At 43.1% G+C, this 15,478-nt stretch overlaps 1 protein-coding gene across 2 annotated transcripts in view; it reads left to right on the top strand.

The window, feature by feature from the left end:
• alox5a (arachidonate 5-lipoxygenase a) overlaps nt 1-15,478 on the top strand; it is a 50,310-nt gene that overhangs the window by 20,337 nt on the left and 14,495 nt on the right. For both annotated transcript variants that reach the window (XM_048616358.1, XM_048616359.1), the window contains exons 5-10: nt 2,088-2,194; nt 2,758-2,930; nt 3,898-4,044; nt 13,493-13,696; nt 14,714-14,800; nt 14,882-15,060. In XM_048616358.1, coding sequence (XP_048472315.1) covers nt 2,088-2,194; nt 2,758-2,930; nt 3,898-4,044; nt 13,493-13,696; nt 14,714-14,800; nt 14,882-15,060 — 897 coding nt within the window. The remainder of the gene's footprint in view (nt 1-2,087; nt 2,195-2,757; nt 2,931-3,897; nt 4,045-13,492; nt 13,697-14,713; nt 14,801-14,881; nt 15,061-15,478) is intronic.

Here is a 15,478-nt window from a genome sequence, read left to right as displayed (position 1 = left end):
TTTCTGATGAAGGGTCTAGGCCCGAAACGTCAGCCTCTCTGCTCCTATGATGCTGCTTGGCCTGCTGTGTTCATCCAGCCCTGCACCTTGTTGTCTCGGATTCTCCAGCATCTGCAGTTCCTACTATCTCTAACATGGGCTATAGCCCCAGATATTTGCAGTGAATTCTTACGTGGACTGCCCAGGTCAGGCAGATGTTCATTTACAGCTTGTTTGGTCTACTAGGTCTTTAAGGCAACTCATCTGTCCTTTTATGATTTCCTTTGATTTCTTTTGATTTGATTTATTATTGTCACATGTACCAAGATACAATGAAAAGTATTGTTGTGCGTGCTAAACAGACAAATCATACTTTCCACGAGTAATCAGGGTAATAGAACAGAATGCAGAATATTGTGTTACAGCTACAGAGAAGGTGTAGATGAAGATCAACTCTAATATATGAGAGGTTTGTTCATAAGTCTGATAACATCAGGGAAGAAGTTGTTCTTGAATCTGTTGGTATGTATTTTCAAGCTTTTATATCTTCTGCCTGATGGAAGAGGATGGAAGAGGGTATAACTAGGGTGGGAGTGGTCTTTGATTATGTTGGCTGCTTTCCTGAGGCACTGGGAAATGTAAATGGAGTCACTGGAAGGAAGGCTAGTCTGCGTGATGGACTGGGATATGTTCACAACTCTCTAATTTCTTGCTGTCTTGGGCAGAGCAGTTGCTGTACCAAGCTGTAATGCATCCAGATAGGATGCTTTCTAAGGTAAATTTATAAAAATTGGTAAGAGTCACTGTCTTTCACACACGTTGTTATTGGAACAATTTCACAGCAAGGCAGAAGATCTTTGTCATTGATAACTGGTCACTAGTCCACAGACCAATCAGCTATTTGTTGCCAACCAAAGCTGCAATTGTAAACTACTCTTTGACTCCAGTTTATCTGTAAACTATACTTCAACAATGTTGGAACCAGCAGCTATGTAAATAGTGCTTACAATGAGGGTCAGTTACTTATTTTCAAAACATACAGCAATTCTTAGTTTTAAAACCATTCTTTTCCCATTTCAATCCACCACTAAAAATATAGGAAATGAAAAAAGACATTGTCTTTACACAAGGGAATGGAATTTAAAAGTAGGAAGTTTTGACTACAATTGTACAAGATAGGGGTGAGAACACATTTGGAGTATGAAGAACAGTTTTAGCTTCCTTAGTTAAGAAAGGACATAAATTCACTGAAAACAATTAAGGCAATATTAATTCAATTGATACCTGGGATTGGGTAGGGGAAGTGGAGATTTGTCTTATAAGGAACTTATTGGTGCTTGGAAGAATAAGAAGTGATTTTATTGAAACACACAAGATACGTGGATAAAGTAGATGTTGCAAAGATGTTTCTTCTTGTGGAAGAAACTAAATCCGGGGAACGCAGTTTAAAACTAGGGAGCTCGTATTTAAGATGGAAATGAGGTAAAGACGTACTATTTTACAGACAGTCATTGGAGTCACGGTAGAGGCAGAGCCATTTAAAATTCTCCAGGCAGAGGTTAATAGATTCTTGACTAAGAGAGTCAAGGCTTATGGCAGTAAACAGCAAAGTGGAGTCCCAGCTACAACCCGATCAGCCACAATCTGATGAAATGAGCAAATGGCCTTAGGGGGCTGAATGGCCTCCTCCTGTTGGTCAATTCTCTCACATCATAGGGTTTTATACAATCTGAGGAAGTTGATTTGGTGCCAATGACAGGGTCTGTTAGTGACTCACTGGAAGATCCCAGGTCATCACTGTATTGTTATGTGGACAGTCATTTTGGACAGCCCCATCTGGATGGCCATTACCAGCACTTTTGGGGAAATTAGATACCGTCCCACTGTTTCCACTCAGTGTATGGTCCCATTGGTTACTATGAACACAGATCAAACTCCAAAACCTGGGACCCTCCAAGAGCGAGTGGGAGCCCCTTTCCCCTTGCCTGCACACCACCCCGCCCCGATACCTTCCTCTCACACTGACCCACCCTCACCGTCCCAGCTCATCCAATACACTCAGAAAAATTCCATACTTGTTTCTAATGAAAGGAACTATTTTTGTGCAGGATGGAGAATCTGTACGTGAATCGCTTCATGCACATGTTTCAGTCTTCATGGAGTGATTTTGCGGACTTTGAGAAGATCTTTGTTCGCATTAGCAACACGATTTCAGGTATGACATATATCTATTCCACGCTCTAAACACCATGAAATCCTAGTGCCCCAGGTAGACCTGCACCCAGCAACCAAACACCCGTGCCAGGTTAAAACTCAATCCTACACTTGCTCAGCTTTGGATTAAATAAGATGGTCCTCAGGCAGCCTCTGTCCTTTTGTCAAGTAACTTATCCATCATAAAAATAGAATACTGCAGATGCTGGAAATCTGAAGTAACAGCAAAAGGTGCTGGAGAAACTCAGCAGGTCTGTGGAGAAACAACAGAAATATCATTTCAAGTCCAATCTCATTTTTTTTAGATCTGAAGAGACGTGTGTTCTGGTGAAACCCAAATTAAGCTGGAGGAACAGCACCTCGTTTTCCATTTAGGCACCTTGTATTCTGCTTTTGTCAATAAATTTTAGTTGGGTTTGTGTTGAGGAGAAAAGGGCAGCTGTAGATCAGCAGGGATTTCACTCAAGGAGGGACCAGGCCTGCACTGTGTTATAACAGTTAGGGGGAGAAGTCGGAGGAGGCTAGCTGAGGAGTGGGGAGTGATAATGTTTGTGCCTCTTGCAGAGTACGTCATGCAACACTGGCAGGAGGATTTCATGTTCGGATACCAGTTCCTGAATGGATGCAATCCCGTCATCTTCAAGAAATGCAACAGATTGCCAGAGAAATTCCCTGTCACCAACGAAATGGTGCAGATCTGCTTGGAACGGCAATTGACGCTGGAAGAAGAAGTAGAGGTACAGAGATCCTCAACCTCCAGTTACTGCAGAGATACAAAGGGTAGAGCTGAGGGCAAGGAGCCTGGCACATGGGCTACAGGGAGGGTGATGAGTACAAGGGTGCAGGGAAGAGTGCCAACATGGGGCACAAGAGGGTCCCTTAGGAAGGGGACACCTGTGAGGGTCAAGGACAGGGGTAGCAAAAAAGATTTAAATGGCCCGTGAAAAGCTGAGATCACTGATTACAATAAAACCCAACTTCTCACAACCTCCAAAGTCAATCACCTCCACGAGAATCAGCAAAGCTAAAGGTCAGCTGTCATTTCCTTATTTCCAAGTCAGCAGCACTCCGATATTATCCAACAGAGATTCCAGCCTATGACCCTCACCTGGATAAATCCCCAAAGCAGGTGAAGATTGACTGTCAGGACAAGTGCAATCTGGAGAATGCACACAGTTTCTCTGCCACGGTGCTACTGGCTGCATTTCCTCTGGGCACATGGTGTCATCGCAGCCAAAGTGAGCTGCTGTGTGCCAGGCAATGCCAGGACAAAGTAGTCAGCCCTAGTCTGCTCTTCTTGTCCTCAGATTGCTTGTTGTGAGAGGGCAGGATATTACCCCAGCAGACAGCCTTCCAGAGTCAAGCAGCTTGGTAAGATCCTGGGCTAACCTTAGACCTGAAGGTGGGAATACAGGAAAAACTGCTGTTCAAGGCACAAGGCACCCAAGCACAGGCCACTATCTTGGGAATCCACCCCAGCCTAGGTCAGTGCCCAGTATCCCCCCACACCAGACCAGTCACAGCCCATTCGACCAACCTCCAGCCCAGGTCACTGCCCACTGGATCAACCCCAGCCCAAATAACTGTCCCCAAATCCCTATAGATCATCCCCAACACAGGTCCATGCCCCTGCACAGCCCTGTGCCTTGGGCATTTACAAAGGAAGGATTCTAACATGACTGTGTTATTTTGATCTTGGGACAGAAAGGAAACATTTACTTGGCAGACTACGAGCTAATGGATGGGATTCCTGCCAATTGCACTGACCCCTGCACCATCCAATACCTGACAGCACCCCTGTGCCTGCTGTACAATAACTCCCAAAATAAACTGGTGCCCATCGCAATCCAGGTAAGTGTGCTCTTTAAACAAGAAAATAAAACCAGAGAATAAGGGACAGGAGTGAGAACTAGTTGACGCGAGGTTTTAAGACTCTGTTGGTTGTCAGAGAAAGGTTTCTATTTACAGCTTTTGTGATTGTCAGGTTATACGGTTCAGGAAGCCATTGTGGCTCTCCTATTTGTGCATCTCTTTGAAAGAACTAGCCAATTTCTTCCACTCACACAGTACCTGCAAATTTCTCTTCAGGTATTTAACCAACTTCTTTTTAAAATTTACTGATGAATCTGCTTCCAGACACCTTACTCTGGAAATAAAATTATCCTCATCTCCTCTTTACATCTTTTGTCAATTATTTTTCCAATTAGATGCTGGTATCCTGTAGTTACCAAGCCTCCTTCCAGTGAGAACAGTTTCTCACTTGTTGTTCCATCAGAACCTGTCATTATTTTGAGCACTTCTAATACATCATGTCGATGGCTCAGTGGTTAGCACTCCTGCCTTACACCACCAGGGACCTGGGCTCAATTCCAGCCTCAGGCCTGTGTGGAGTTCGCACATTCTCCTTGAGTCTGTTGGGTTTCCTCCCACAGTCCAAAGATGTACAAGTTAGGTGGATTAGCCATGCTAAATTACCCATAGTGTTCAGGGACATGTAGGTTAGGTGCGTTAGCCATGGGAAATGCAGGGTTACAGGGACAGGTTAGGGGGATGGGTCTGGGTGGGATGCTCTTCGGAGGTGTAGACTTGTGAGCCGAATGGCCTGTTTCCACACTGTGGGGATTCTATTCTATAAAAAAGGTTTTTCTGTTCCAATAGGAACAATCCCAGCTTCTCTGAAGAACATAAGCGTTTTATCCTTTATTCCATTCTGGTGAATCCCTGATGTGCTCCAGGCCTTGACATCCTTCCTGAGGCATAGTGTCCAAAATTAGATAGAATACTGTAGCTGGTGCTGGGCACAAATTACACACTGAGAAGGAGGAAGCTAAGGTGGTTAATGTCCTTTCAATCAATTAAGAGGAGGCATTGTGTGCTGGGTGAAGGTACATTGTTGAATGGGACACGATGATGTGTTTTATGTTGTACTTTCCACTCTTTCAGGACTTTTTCCAAGTGACTAGTCAACAACTGCATTACTGTTGTACCACATGACTAAGGAATTGACATAGGTCATGAGTTTATATCAGTAACACTTCCTATGTCAAAGGATTTGGAGGGATATGGACCAAGCACAGACCGGTGGGACTAGTTCAGTTTGGGAAACTTGATCAGCATGGACAAGTTGGACCGAAGGGTCTGTTTCCATGCTGTATGACTCTATGACTCTGTGTTTGCAGCCAGTGAACTATTTCTTGAAGTATCTTCACTTCTGTAATGTTGAAAATGCAGTTGCCAGTTTTGGCATAGCAAGCTTCCACAAACAGCAGTGAGATAATGACCACATGAACTGTTTCAGTGATGTCAGAATGCTGGGGAGAAGTCTGTTCTGCTGTTCATATAGTGTATTGTGATCTTCTATTAATATTCAGCTGAGAGAGGACAGGACCTGTCCACCCAGTCAGTGAACAGCTCATAGTCAGGATATAGATATCAGTCAATACATGGTCACCAACTAGCTGACAGCCTTTTTTCCCAAGTATTTTTACAATGTGAGTTACAAAATTAATATGAATAATAACATTCTAATTATATTAATATTAATAATAATATATAATATTAATTTTAATAGCCATATGTATTCTATATTTATGGTGCATACATATTCCATCCTGAATATTGACTGTGTTACAGACCTCTCAAAGGGCTATTGTGTAAACAGCTGTAAGAATCTGTGCAATATCTGGGCCACCTCTCTCTCTCTCTTTCTCTCTCTCTCACTCTGTGATGCTCTGGTATCACTTGGTAGATGCCTCCCCCATCCCTTGTGCTGATTGTCAATCTTAATCTGTAAGTATCAATACTGGAAAACATCCACTGTCTATCTCTCATTGTCCTCCCTGCTCTTTTGCCATTTCTTGACTTGTTCTAATTACCTTCTGTGAAAATCCCAATTGCACCCACGTTTCATTTGCTTGCACCTTTCAAAATTTCTATCTGCATTTTAACAAACTCTGATCTCTGTTGTTGCAGCTTTTGCTACCGCTCCCCATTTACTAAATTCAGTATAAACCCAGTTTACACAGCCACAAGTATTCATAGTCTTTAATTTTTTGAGATTCACCTGCCAATATTTCCCACAGTCAACAGGTTCTGAGATACCCTCTTCCTCCTGTTCATAGAAAGTAGTTAAATCCTTTCTCATATATTTGTTTTCCATCTTCTTTTGCAGATCGTCTGGTCCTTCGAGCTTCTGTCTATTTATTTTTGCTTTGCTCTGTTCCATAACCTAAGTTTCAAAATTACAGAATTTAGATTAGTTCAATTTGGTGGAGCTCATCTAATTAAAAGCTTCAAATTGATCTCTTCTTCAAACTAACAGTTTGAATATCAATTGATTGTCACATATACCAAAGTACAGTGAAATGCTTTGTCTATGAGCAGCACAGGCAGATCATAGTAAGCCAGAACATACGGATAACAACAGCTGCAGATCGCAGCGGGTCAGACAGCATCCATGGAGAGAGAGCAAGTTAATGTTTCGAGTCTGACTCTTCATCAGAGCTGAAGTGTGAAGAGTGGAGGGGGCAGCATTTTTTAAAAATTCATTTATGGGATGAGGATGTTACTTTTAGGCAGCAATTATTGCCCATCCCTAATTGCCCAGATGGCAGCTGAGAGTCAACCACATTGCTGTGGGTCTGGAGTCACACGTAGGCCAGACCAGGTAAGGATGGCAGTTTCCTTCCCTAAACGGCATTAGTGAACCAGATGGATTTTTCTGACAATCAGCAATGGATTCATTGTTATCACTAGGCCAGATATTTCTAATTGAATTCAAATTCCAGCATCTGGATGCTGGCGGGGCAGGATTCAAACCCAGAATGGATTCGCCAGAACGTTATCTGGGTCTCTGGATTAACAGTCCACAGATAATACCACGAGGTAGTTGGGGAAAAGATGTTGATAGTTCAGATTAAGTGATCGGAATGTGAGAATAGCAGAACAATCGTGTATCTAACTGCCAGACTGGAAAGAGCAGACAGTCCCACTGGGGTGAAGGGAGGGAAGAGAGTACACAGTGACAGAGAATGTAACAATTAAAGCTAAAAGAAAGGGAAGAAAAGGGAGAATGTAACATTTAAAGCTGAAACAATGAGAAGAAATGGGAATTGGTTCACAATTTAAAGGTGTTGAATTCAGTATTAAGTCCAGGACAGGTTGTCGGTTATCGTCACTCCTAGCAACTTGGCGCTCTCTCAACTGTCTCAGCCTCCACTCCATTGATGTAGATGGGGGCGTTGTCTCCTCCTTTCTTTCAGAAGGCAATGATCAGTTCTAAAGTTTTGCCAACATTGAGAGAGAGGTCGTTGTCATTGCACCCCACATCACCAAGTCCTCATTATGACTCGTTGTTGTTAGCTATCTATCCTAGCACAGTGGTTTCGTCAGCAAACTTGTAGATGGCATTCATTCAGAATTTGGCTACACAGTCATGGAAGTACAGGGAGTTCAGTAGGGAGCTGAGAATGCATCCATGGGGGGGGTTCCATTGTTGAGTGTTATTGTGGTGGAGGCACCGGTGTCTATCTTCACAGATTGCGTCTATGTGTCAGGAAGCTGAGGATCCAGTTGCAGAGGGCGGAGCTGAGACCAAGGTCTTGGAGTTTGGGTATTAGTCTGGAGGGGATAATGGTGTTGAAGGTGGAGCTGTAGTCAATGAGCAGGAGTCTGATGTAGATGTCCTGGTTGTCCAGTTGTTCCAGGGATGAGTGCAGGGCTAGGGAAATGGCTACTGCTGTGGACCTGTTATGTCAGTAGGCAAATTGCAGGAGATCAAGGAAAGCTGGGAGATTAGAATTGACACGGGCCATGACCAGCCTCTCGAAGCACTTCATGATTATTGAGCTCAGAGCCACTGGGCAGTAATCATTAAGGCACCTTGTGTGTGCTTTATAGGGTACAGGGATGATGGTGGTCTTCTTGAAGCAGGTGGTAACTTCGGCTTGTAGGACGGACAGGTTGAAAGATGTCAATGAATACTTCCGCCAATTGGTCCATGAGGATCTAAGTTCATGGCCGGGGTCTCCATCCGGACCCATCGCTTTCCTTGGGTTTACTCCCAGGAAGACTGATCTGACATCTGCAGTGGTGATGGAGGGAACAGGTGCACCCAGGGCTGTCGGGACAGGTGACACCGTGCCACAGATATTCTGCTTGAACCAAGCATAGAAAGCATTGAGCACATCAGGGAGGGATGTGTCTTTTTCCACTATCGTGCTGTGCTTCATTTTGTATCACGTAATGTTGTTTGGGCCTTGTCACAGGCAGCAGGTGTCCCATATGGTTGGTTTGGGTCTCTAACTTTATTCAGTACTGCCACTTGGCATCTCTGATGGTTTTGTGGAGATTATATCTGGATTTTCTGTATAGGTCTGGATCATCTGTCTTGAATGCTGCATTTCTGGTATTCAGTAGGAAGTGGATTCCCCGGTTCGTCTGAGGTTTCTAGTTGGAAACACCCAGATTGACTTCTTTGGCACACAGTCCTCCACCCATTTGCTAACGAAGTCCATGCCAGTGGTAGCATACTTGTCTAGGTTTTCCACTGAGTACTTGAATAGGGTCCAATCCACCGATTCCAAGCAGTCCCGGAGATGGTCTTCTGCTGTGTTGGAGCAGCCTTGTATTTCTTCCTGTGAAGGATCCTCCCATTTCAGCTTCTGCTTATAAGCTTGGGAGGAGGGACACAGCGCTGTGATTTGATTTTCTGAAGTGTGGACAGGGCATGGAGCGGTAGGCGTCTTTGATGCTTGGTCCAGGATGTTCGGTTCCTCTGGCTGGGCAGGAGATGTATTGGTGGTACTTTGGCAGTGCCCTCTCGGGGTTGGCCTGGTTGAAGTGTCTGGCCACTATGAATAAGGCCTCAGGGAATTTCATCTCCAGAGTGTTTGTGATGGTGTAAATTTCAACCAAGTCGTTCTTCACATCCACATAGGGTGGGTGTATACTGATGCCTGGATGGCAGAGGTGAACTCGTGCACTAGATAGTAGGGATGGCATTTTACTGTAAGGTATTCTAGTCCAGGGAGCAGTGGCTCACCAGTGTTGCCACGTCTGATCAGGAAGAATACCCCTCTGCCCTTGCCTGACCTGAGGACATCATGCGGTCCAGGCGATGTACAGAGAACCCCTCAGCTTGTAAGGCAGAGTCGGGTGCCTTGAATATGACAAGTTTGACAGAGGTCTACCATCAAGTGAGACAAGAGCACTGAATTAATGAATCAAATTAGATTTTATTCAGTAGGATCAAGTTGTCGAACAACTAAAATCTATTTCAGTAACAAACAAAAGTTATATGTATCAATAATACAAGGCAGACTTCAAATTGGGTTTAAAACCCAGCTCATGGACAGGGCGCTTCTTCCTCCCTTGAGACAAAACACCGTGGGAACTAGCCCCTGACTACCTGTAGAGCAATACCTTTGTCCAGTTGATGTGGGTCACTTCCTCACCACATCCAATTACTCACAAACATGCACACAACATGGCATTCAAAACCTTTATTTTATTGTCCCCTTGAGATTACTGCCCCGCCTTATTCAAACATTGCCAATAATGTGGCACTGCTTAATTTGCTTGAATGGTTCTACGTATGCATGATCTCTCAGCCTAATACAATGGATTCTTTCAAAATGTTTACCTTATCTGAAAATGAACAGTATCCCATTCATTACAATGTCAGTGTTCTGTGTGCAAGACTGCTCCTCGCTGGTAAGAATTACCTGATGTCATGCTGTCGTTTCTATTCTCACAGCCCATTTGTTTTTCCACAGTGAAAATGAGAACACAGTCCTTAAGACTTACCTCTAAAAATGAAAAAAAGTAGTCTTTATTCGTTCGTGATTAATTGTTTATTCTTCAGTTTCAGGGCAATTGAGGTGTTTGCAGACTGTTTATGGTTTTGTTAAGTGTGGCTCAGTAAAAATGGAACAGTTCTTATTCCAACAACTGCAGGTGTTTTTGCCTTGTTAGATAAGTAAAATACATAGAACCATAGACTTTTACAATACAGAAGGATACCATTTGCCCTATTGCATCTGTCCTGGTTCCTGAAAGAGCAACTTAGCTGGTCCTGTTCTCCAGACCTGTCTCTATTGCCTGCTAAATCCATCACTTTAAAAATATATATCCAGCTCTCTTTTGAAATCTCTTATTGAATCCACCTCCACCACTCTCCCAGCACATTCCAAATCCTAGCAACTCTCTGAGTAAAGAAGTTTTTCCTCATCTCACTCCTGGCTGTCTTGCTGAAAATCTTGAAATTGCAACCCCCTAGTTACTGACGTACCAACTAGTGGAAACGGAATGTCCTTCTTTAACCTGTCAAAATTGTTCATGATTTTGAACACTTCGATAAGTTTACCACTTAATCGTCTCTGCTGCAAGGAGAATAAGCCCAATCCGTTTAATCTTTCCTGGTATCTAAAACCCCTCATTCTTGGTATCATTCTAATTTTGCACTCTGTCCTGGGCCTTAACATCCTTCCTTAAATAAGGTGCCCAGAACTGAACATAATACTTCAATGTGGTCTGACCAATAATTTGTAGAGGTGTAGCATCACTTCCTTGCTTATATATTCTATGCCTCTATTTATAAACCCAAGGATCCTATAAGGCTTCTTCACAACTGCTTCAACTTGCCTGGCCACCTTCAGGGAATCATGCACATGAACCCTGAGGTCCCTCAACTCCTGTACTCCCCTCAAAGTTTGTCCATTGAGCCTGTATTGTCTCTCCATTTGACTGCATTGAATTTCATCTGCCACGTGTCTGCCCATTTGGCCAACTTGTCAATATCCCTCAAAGTCGCTCAGCATCATCCTAACAATTTACTGTTCTCCCTAGCTTAGTATCATCCACAAATTTAGAGATTTTGTCCTCAACACCCATCTTCAAATCATTCATATACATCAGAAAAACCAAGGTGCCAACACCGATCCCTGAGGAACAACATTTTCATCTTGTCTGCAATCTGAGAAATGTCCATCTATACCTATCATCTGTTTCCTAAATTTTTGCCAACTTCTAATCCATGCTGCCAAGAAAAGATAAATCGCACATATTTCTAATTTGATAACCAAACTGCCATGTGGTACTGTATCAACTGCTTTCTGAAAGTCCAAACATACAACATCCACAGCATTACCCTCACCCACTGCCTGTGTGACCTCGTCAGAGGATTCAATTAAATTTGTTAGACATGATCTGCCCTTGACAAAGCTAAGCTGTGTAGCTTATCTTTCTCTAAGTGTATATTTACCTTATCCCGCATTATGGCTTCCATCAGTTTTCCCACTATAGATGTCAAGCTGACAGGTCTATCACTTATCCTTTGTCCCATTCTTAAACAATGCCATCATATTTGCAATCCTCCAGTTCCCCAGGACAAATCCTATGTTATCTATCACTATGCTGCTCAGTCGTTTAACAGACGCATTTTCATCGGCCATTGTCTCTATCTTGTAATTTTGTAAAGGCAGAAGCAAAATATTCATTTAGTAACTCTGCTGTACTCTTTGCTTCAGCAAGCAGTTTACTCTCCTCATTTCTATCCTTCGCTAATCTTTTACTAATAATATGCTTGCAAAACATATTACTTATTTGTTTTAGTGCAGCCTGCCATCCTTTTCTCATGCTTCCTCTTAGCCTTCCTTATTCTAGCCTTAGCCTCTCTCCTGCATTTGAGATACTCTTCCTGATTTCTTTGCTATTATTATTCCAGTATGGATCATTTGCCTTCTTTTTCTTCCATATTTCTTAATCAATATTCTTCGTCATCCAGGGTTCACTAGCTTTGGATGTCCTGTGTTTACTTCTCATGGCCATGTAGCTAGTTTGCACGCTATTCATCTCTCTTTTGGAAATCTCCCATTTTTCATCCACTTATTTTTCTACCAAAATAGGTTTCCAATCAACATACTCCAGTTCAACATTTAGACTCCTAAAATTTTCCCTTTTCCAATCTGGGATCTTAGTCCTTAACTGATTTTTGCCCTTTTCCAACTTAATATTGACCCTTATTATGTTATAATTACTATTTCCTAAATGCTCCCCCACTCCGACATTCTCCACTTGGCCTGCCTCATTGCCTAGGATCAGATCCAGCATAGCCCCCTTCCTGGTAGGACTGGAAATTTCCTGTTCCAGAAAGTTCTCCTGTACACATTGCAAGGATTTCTCCCCTTCTGTGCCCCGCAGTCTACCTTTTTCCCAGTCTGTCCCAGGGTAATTGAAATCACTAACTATCACAACTCTACTTCTCCTGCAGATTTCCATAAGCTGCCTACAAATGCTCTTTACTACTTCCCACTCTTTGGAGGTCTACAATAAATACCCAACAAGGTCACCACTCCCTTCTTGTATCTCACCTCCAACCATATAGATTTTAATTCAAAATGTGTACTATCTTTGACCAAGACTGCTACATCTCCCATTTTACTTAGCTCGTTTCTACTAAATGCTTTATGACATAGCATGTTAAGTATCCAGTTCTTTCTGACTTGAGCCACGTTTCTGTCAATGTTATTATGTCATATCCCCTCGAGCAATTTCTGCTTCCAGTTCCCCAATTTTGCTCACAATACTCTGTGCATTTACAGACATACAATTTAACTCTACCCTTATCTCTTTCTTGCTTGTTGGAAGGCAACAAATTCTTTGTTCACTGTCAACTCTCAAGCCTTCCCTCTATTACTTTACTCCATTCCCCATCTTCTCTTCTTTGCCCTCTTTGGTACTTCTAAAACCATGTGTTTGTAGAACACTTCTAAGAACACTAGATAACCTAAGTCTTATACTGAGATCAAAAACTCAGAATTGCTTACAACCCATTTATGTTATCACAACATTAATTTTCATTCTCATTGCATCGACCTTTAAGTCCTCCGTTGCTGTCCATTAATTCCTTCCTTGTGGCCTATTCATTTCTCCTGCACTGTCCTTTAAGTGCATTTTGTGCAATGCTGATTCAGAAAAAATCATTATATAGGTGGAATTTTCTTTGCACTATAATTGTCTCTGTAATTCAGTCATCTTCATCGAAGGACACAAGTTCCATGCTGAGTTAATCAGTCCATTCTGCATGAAACCATGACTGGTTCTTTCCCACACTGTTTAATCCAGTCACTCTCCCTTAGCTCTGTGTTCTATTTCACAGTGTCCCCCAAGCTCTGCCTTCTATTCTGAGGTTTATTTGGGATTTACTTCCTATTATCTTGGCTCTTGATTAAAATCCTGCAAAGGTCACGGATCGAATACCTGACCACCAGTAACACGAGGATTTTCTTTGTTTCAACAGCTGAAACAAGAACCTGGGCCAGATAATCCCATATTCCTCCCCACTGACGATAAGTATGAATGGTTGTTGGCAAAAATATGGGTGAGGTCAACAGACTTTCACATTCACCAGACTGTCACCCATCTCCTGAAGACTCACCTTATGTCGGAAGTATTTGGTATAGCACTCTATCGACAGCTCCCAGCTGTCCACCCTCTGTTCAAGGTATGCTCTCCTGCTCTTTGGCCTCCCTGAGATATTGTCAAATGCGTGTAGCAAAAACATCTGCTTATCATGAACTGGGTGAGATTAGGATAAATTCTGTGGCTTCATCCATGGGAGCGGGCAGCAATCACATTCCTGGGAACGGAAATGTTTCCTTTACACTGACTGTCAGCTTGAAGTTAATGTGGTCAGCCCCTGTCTCGTTCCTAGTGAAAACTCAGCAAAGGTACAAACCCGACCTGAATGTAGGAAGAGGAGAGGGTGCTGTCATTTTCCATGACAATTTCTCTGTATCAAACCCTGTGTTGTCCCTGTCCTGGGAGTGTTTGATGGGAGCAATGTGGAGGACGCTTTACTTTCAGTTTAAAAGTGTAGGGGAAGCTATACTACTTCCAGTTTAAAAGAGTAGAGGGGGCTTTCCTCTATATCTAACCACGTACTATCCCTGTCCTGGGAAGATTGTTGGGGGGCAGTGTAGAGTGACCTTTTAGTCTGTATCTAACCAGATGCTGTTCCTGTCCTGGGAGTGTTTGTAGGAGACAGTGTAAGCGGGTGCTTGGCTTTGTATCTAACTCAGTGCTATACCCGTCCAGGGAGATTTTAATGGGGACAGTATAGAAAGAGCTTTAAGTACTCTTGTGGTGCAGTGGTAGTGTCCCTACCTCTTAGCCAGGAGGCCTTAGTTCAAGTCCCACTTGCGCCAGAGGTGTGCCAGAGCATCTCTTAATTGATTAGAAAATATCTATAGAGAGTTTTACTCTATATCTAACCCCATGCTGTGCCTGTCCTGGGAATGTTTGGTGGGGCAGTGTAAAGAGGCTATTAGAAAGAGAGAACAGAGCCCTGGGATTAGTTCGGATGAGTTTGGAATGGGATTAATACTGAGTTGACATAGGGCTGTAGGAAGAGTGTTTGGATATTTTAATGTTTCTGTTTTCACTGATGTTGAAATACAATCAGTCACTCGTTTGCCATTTAACATCTTTCCGTTTCTTTTCCCACTGCATGGACCTTTAGCTCTTGGTGCCTCATGTTCGATTTACCATTGCAATCAACACCAAAGCAAGGGAGCAGCTGATCTGTGAGTGTGGCCTCTTTGACAAGGTAAACCCAGCTGTGAGGAGCTGTTTTCATTGGTGCATGTCTCAAGGTATGTGTGTCTGATGTTTGTCTGGTTGTATACAGGCAAACGGCACAGGAGGAGGGGGCCATGTTCGAATGGTTCAGCGAGCCATGTCCAGCCTCACCTATAAATCCTTCTGCTTTCCTGAGAGCATCAAGATGCGTGGGTTAGACAGCACCGAGGCTCTTCCTTATTACTACTACAGGGATGACGGCCTGAGAGTCTGGGAAGCAGTCCAGAGGTAATTTGGAGGCCGTCTCCCTTTGCCAACATCTGGATTTCAGGATGGGTTGAACCCAAGTGCTCACGGACTGAACAGGATGGATCACAGGGGAGATAGTGGTGTTGTGGTACTGTAACTGAATGCATCATCTATTGGCCCCAGGTTCATCTAGGCATCCAGAGGTCCCAGTTTAAGGCTCTAAGTGTTCAAGTCCTCCTGTGGCACCTGATGTGATCTAAACTCATTTAATAACATCTGAATAGAAACATTAGTCTTAGTACTTATTATTAATTGTTATAAAGACCAAATGTCACTAATGTCCTTTCTGGATTGTTTTTAACCGGGTCTGGCCTACATTTGATTCCAGGCCCAAAGCAATGTGGTTGACTCTTAACTCTGCCCTCTGACATTGTCCTCATGAATCACTCAGTTCAAG

This window comes from Rhincodon typus, chromosome 34 (genome assembly GCF_021869965.1).
Source record: "Rhincodon typus isolate 14 chromosome 34, sRhiTyp1.1, whole genome shotgun sequence".
Classification (NCBI taxonomy): Eukaryota; Metazoa; Chordata; class Chondrichthyes; order Orectolobiformes; family Rhincodontidae; genus Rhincodon; species Rhincodon typus.
This window is presented reverse-complemented; position numbering and strand designations above follow the sequence as displayed.